The sequence below is a fragment of the Myotis daubentonii genome, chromosome 12 (genome assembly GCF_963259705.1).
Source record: "Myotis daubentonii chromosome 12, mMyoDau2.1, whole genome shotgun sequence".
Classification (NCBI taxonomy): Eukaryota; Metazoa; Chordata; class Mammalia; order Chiroptera; family Vespertilionidae; genus Myotis; species Myotis daubentonii.
Genome location: NC_081851.1, coordinates 56,381,681 through 56,387,680, shown reverse-complemented (window position 1 = coordinate 56,387,680; position 6,000 = coordinate 56,381,681). Strand labels below are relative to the sequence as shown.

At 41.5% G+C, this 6,000-nt stretch overlaps 1 protein-coding gene across 3 annotated transcripts in view; it reads right to left on the bottom strand.

Annotated features, from left to right (window-relative positions):
* Nucleotides 1–2,627: 2,627 nt before the first annotated feature.
* Nucleotides 2,628–6,000, bottom strand: part of SRBD1 (S1 RNA binding domain 1) — a 162,182-nt gene continuing 158,809 nt past the window's right edge. For all 3 annotated transcript variants that reach the window (XM_059659941.1, XM_059659943.1, XM_059659942.1), the window contains exon 21: nucleotides 2,628–3,479. In XM_059659941.1, the coding sequence (XP_059515924.1) occupies nucleotides 3,190–3,479 (290 nt within the window). In that variant the 3' untranslated portion in view covers nucleotides 2,628–3,189. The remainder of the gene's footprint in view (nucleotides 3,480–6,000) is intronic.

The following is a 6,000-nucleotide window of genomic DNA, read 5'->3' as shown; positions in this document are numbered from 1 at the left end:
TGTAATAAATAGGAACTTTTATTCCATCATATTGACTAACATGATGAAGAATAATTTGTGGATTTTTTTGAACATTTATTTTATATTCAACCATTTTATTGAACTTTTATTCAGTATTTATTCATCTAATCAATCAACACTTACTGTCTATCACCTGCTAGAAATGTTGCTATGTGCTGGGGGAGGGAGAGGAGCACAGCTGGGCACCACACAACTGTCATTAGGAAATACCCTTTGCTGTAGCACCCTCCTCCTCCCATAGCTTTTAAGTGGATGAAGCTTTTGTTTTCACCCATAATGTGAAGGGCAGAATAGGCAGTTCAGGACCTGCGTTAGCGACTCCACAATGCACGATGGACTCAAGGACTTTCTATCTGCCCAGCAGGCACTGTTGAGCGCTGGTCACTGTCTGACCTCCCGCACTCCCAGCATTCTGTCTGCGTTCCAGGCAGGAAGGAGGACAAGGGCAAAGGAAAAGAGAAGTACGAGAGCTGAGCCTGACCCCTCCACCTTTGCCAGCTTTCCTGGAATCCCACCCTATGCCCTTTGCTTATACTCACTGGCCAGGACTATATCACATGGCCACATGCATGTCCATTAGTTACATTATGGCTGTCTTCAAATCAGAATTCTCATAGTGAGGAAGAAGGGGAGAATTCTGAATAGGCCATCTAGCAGGCCCTGCCAGGATAAGACAAAATTCCTGCCCCTACTAGCAGAGAGATGTTCAAAGAATTTACAACCAAGTATCTTGGCTTTTCAACAACGCAGTACTTGAGTCCCTTCTGTACTTCATGTCCCACTCATTCCACTGGTGATCTTACTCTATCCCAGGGCTGCAAGTAGTCGCATGATCGTGACTATCAACTTATATTTCCAGCCCAGTCCTCTCCCCTGAACTTCAGACGGAAATAGCCAACTGTCTACTTGGCATCTCCACTTAGACGTCTAATGAGTATCAATTTAACCTGTTCAGAATGAACTCCTTCCCCAAAACTGTCCTCCCACAGCCTCCTTCCCATGTCAGCAGACAACAATTTCATCCTCCTGGTTGCTCAGGCTAAAAACCATCCTAGATACCAGTGTCGCACATCTTATGTCCAATACTCCAGGAAATTCTGTTTAACTCTATCTTCACCTCCCAACTATATCCACAATCCCACCACTTCTCAACACTTTGATCACTAACATTCCGGTCCAAGCCACCATTAGTTTACAGCTGCACTTCTGCGACAGCCCCCTAAAATCCTCATTAGCCACACGATCCTTCCGTAAACTGTCATTTGGCTTCCTCTTCTTTAATGGTATTATCCTTGTCCCCCACCTCTCCTACTTATCCCCATGACTGATCATTCCTTACCCTTTGTAATTACTCAAAACTGCAATACCAAAAAACTGTAATTTCAAAGTTCAGCATCCTATTTTGACTACTTTTTCCACTCATTATGCCCTGTATTAATCCCACTCTAACATTCCTCCAACTCCACAAGGACCTACAATCCATTAATCCTATACTTTTTCACTGCCCCCCCCCACCCTCCCCTTACTGTTGCTTTTCTTCTTATTAAGCTTAATTTCCATGGTCAATACTTTCTTTGTCCACATGCCCTCAACTCCCCTGCCCTTCTATATTGAACTCATTTGGCAAACTCTCAAATCTGATCTACCTCTTCACATAATCAGGACCTGTGCCCATGCGGCTGATGTGACTGAAGAAAATATATAACCAAGCTGACTGATCCTACCTTCAATTGATCACTAACCTGAAGTGGAACATTTAATACCATCCAGAAATCATACTCTATTTCCTTAGGCTTTTCACTCTCTTATCCTTTTCTTATCTTTCCCTTTCTTCTCAAACCTCCAACTCTCCCCGCCCCCTCCATCTTTAGTCTCATTTGATGATGTTCCTTTATATTTCAATGAGAAAAACAGAAGCAATCCAAAAAGAGACTTTTCAGGCAGAATCATCAATAAACATAGCCCAATTTACCACTTCGTAAGGGATTTACTAAGGTGGTCATATGACTTATTATCCAAAATGGGGCACTTTGCAAATAAAAAGAGGCACTATTAAAAATTACGCCAGGACAGTAAGTGTTAGCCAGGGCTGTTTCAGGCAAAAGAGCAGGATCCATCAATGTCTTTAGTGACCATCCTCTACTGCTTACACAGGGAGAAAACCAGCAACCCATTCAGCCGTGCAAGTGACTCCATCAGGCAAACCAACCACAGCACCCTAAATGCCTGACACGATCCAGCGTGGGCTCCATTTACGTCATTTCTACCCCGAATGGGCACGCCAATACTTCCCATCTCCCCTGAGTAAAAATGCAGAGTCACCTGCTTTATCTATATACTAGCCTTTCTTTCCTTTCACACATGGTCTATATTCAATCTTCAGGAAGGCCATTTCTGCCCCAATCTGAAGCTTAATCCTAATGCTTTAGAGAGCATGTACCCTTCTATGCTAAGTCAAACAGAGAGTCATTTTTCAAATCCCCAAAGGCTTCCCTCTTCCCCCAAAGCACAGTTGGTTTACATGAAATTTGTAAAAGTGTGTGCCACACCTTCTGTAATCAAAATGACTCCGGATCACTCACTGAAACAACATTGCAAAAACCAGGTCACTGACGCAAAATTTTATTGAAGTCACTAATCCATATATTCTTCTGAGAAATGTTCTGAGCCATCCACTTGATGGTTACAGACACACACGCATCTTTTTTACTGATATATTTTTGGTTTGCTTGGCAAGAAAAAAAAAATCACAAATCAAATCCAAAAAGTCTGATTTTAAAAAATCTATTTAAAGTGAGAGTTAAAAATGCATAATTCAAATAAAAAAGACAATTCCATACAAGTCCAGCAAGGCAAGTTGGCAACTGGAAGTGAAATATCTCTTATACAAAATGCAAAAGGAGTCAAAGGTGAATTACAAAAAATAAAATTTTGGTCAGAAAATCATTACTATATAAAGCCACATAAGAACACCTATTGTTTTCTTTAAGGTGAAAAGAAATCAAACTATTGGTTTTCTATGTGTTCAGAAAGAAAAATTAGGAAAGTGTTTGGAAAATACTTCTTATATTAAGTGACTTCTGCTATTTAGAAGTCAGAAACATTCTGACTTTTTATTGCCAATCAGTAGAAATGAGGAAATAAAGTGGTTGGCCTTCAGTGGGACACTCACAACACCCGGATGAGGTCCAGAGTGATCCGAGATCGGGGGACGTCAATGTTGAGTACTTGGACTTCCACCCTTTCTCCAGGGCCCAGTCCAAGACTCCTTCTCCTCTTCGTTTTAGAAAGCTTTGCTTCTGTTACATTTCGTATGGGAATCAACCCTGTTATCCCCACTCCTATATCCACAAAAATGCCAAACAAAGTGGCATTCTCAACTTTGCCTGTAAGAATTGTCCCAACCTGCAGATCTTGCAAGCAGACTATGCTTCTCTTGAAATCCGGTTGACTGAAATCTGCAAGGAAAGGGGAACAAAGACATCTAGTTTAATAAGAAGGTTCTGCACTTCCTAGACCAGCCGTGGGCAAACTACAGCCCGCGGGCCGGATGCGGCCCGTTTGAAATGAATAAAACTATTGAAAAAAAAAGACCATACCCTTTTATGTAATGATGTTTACTTTGAATTTATATTAGTTCACACAATCACTCCATCCATGCTTTTGTTCTGGCCCTCCGGTCCAGTTTAAGAACCCATTGTAGCCCTCGAGTCAAAAAGTTTGCCCACCCCTGTCCTAGACACAACACAAATGAGTAAGCATTTACTACATCTCACTTATGTGCCCAGACCAGTATTAAGCAATCAGGGGTGACACAAAAGGAGCTGGAGTCTGGCCTGCCTTCGGAGAAAATGCATCCTAGTTGGAGGAACAGCATTCACACAGTAGAAATAAGTCAAGAAAATTTACTCAAACACTTTCCTCTCCTCAAACTCTATCTCGTTAACATGTGAACACTGGCACTCCACTTAAGGACTGACTCTTAATTTCCTCTTTATGAGGTGATTAGAACATAATTGTGCCCAATGAATACACAAGGCTGAATCACACACACTGAGAAAGTCAGACCCTTGGAGACTGAAGGTTGGGAGATTTTACCCAGTGCCTGAATCCTCACACTTTTTAAAGGTGGTAAAAAGTACACCAACATTTGGTCAAATATAGATGAAATTCAAATGTTCTTTTGTCTCACTTCTCCCCAAGAAATCTGGAGCTCAGGAATCAGTATCTATTCATTTTGAATATATTTATCCAATCAAAATTTATGGATTAATTCATCAAACATTTATTAACTCCTATTATTATCTCCTTGCCAGGCACTGCTGGGTGCTAGGGACACAAAGGTGAAGACGTGTAGGTCTCTGTTCCAAAGGTCCTCCCAGCCCTCTTTTCTTGCTCACCGTGGTGTACATCCTTCTGTTCGCTAATAATACTATCCCCCAAAAGGTGGGCATAAAGCATGCAAGGAATCATTATGGCTCTCATTAAAACAAAACAATAACAAAGGTTTTATAAGGGAGAAGGTTAGAACCAACAGTTTAAGTGGGGCGCTTGGATTATCTCTGGATTCCATTTATCCATGCTCTTCTTGGCCCCCTTTCCTAGGATTACTGAATGTTGATTCTAGTAACAAAGAACACATTCTGTGCTTGGATCTCCTTTCACTGAGACCTCATTTTCCCTCCACCCATTCCATTTCCTTTTCCTCCACAGCTGCTGGCTTTATCCTGATTACTTGTTGAAGCGATCCTTTACATTTGTATTAACAACTGGTCACCTCTCTGTTCCCCTTCCCCAGCCCAACCACATTGAAATCAAGATTTTTTACAAACTCACCTTCTTCCTGTAAAACAAAAGCCTTCTTTAAACCTCAAATCTCATAAAAATAGGAATATGCTAACACTGGAACTGATTCTGTAGAATTTCACTTGATGCCAAAGCAGAAACCTACTCTAATGTAATATATTATGCTGGGCATTGACTGTGTCCAAGCAAAGTGAAACTAAGTCATGGATCAGGGTCAGAGGCAAGATGTTTTCCGAGGCCCCATAGGCATTGTTTTTATGCTTGAAAAGTCTTTCCCCCCTTTTTTTCTCATAGAGGTCCAGCTGGTACAGATTCCCCAGGGGTTCCTGATCAGCTGCTTGGTTTAATTTTGCACGGAAAAGCAGTCAGGATCTACCTAATATGCTCCTGAAGACAGCCTGGGCCACTGAGAAATCAGAAAATCCACCATGTACCAGCAATCTTTAACACTTTGATTGGCAAGGTACATATATTCAGTCCTGTCACAAGGCTGCTTAGGATGAACCCAATTATGGAAACCGACTAGCAACCAGAGTGCTAATGTCATAAAACTGTGTCACTGAGAACACAGAAGACAGGATGAGTATCAGAAAAGAATGGTGCATCAAGAAGAGAAATCCTCTGGAGAAAATCGAGAAGAGAGATGAGATTTATTTGAAATTTCACTTGACATAATGATAAAAACTGCAGTAACTGATAAGCCTACATGCATCGGGTTTCGGTTCAACTACGGGCATCACCAGGTGAGGATCTCTACTTGGCTGCTGGCTATTTAACTGAACTATGTAATTTAAGAGTTGATCTTTGCCCCGAGCCTACCGTGTAACCGCAATAACAGAGGAATCAACCCCGAGACAGAAAAACAAAGAAGACAGCAAAACATCTGCCAACCTAGGCACACCACCCTCCCGTCCCGCCTGTTGGAGAACCACTGCACTACTTCATATTCCTGCTAAACGACACTTTGGATGGACTGCTCAGACGCGTCGGCTCCTACATTTTGGGCACAGATCTTACTTTATGTTTTATTTTACTTTTCTCCAACTTAAAAAAAATTAATTTCAAGCTTACTGAAAAGTTGAGGTAAAATTATAATGAGCTTGCTGGTGGTGTTTTTAAATTCCCTTAAACTTTTTCAAAGAAGCATGTCCCATCACCCCAACGCGGCCTAAC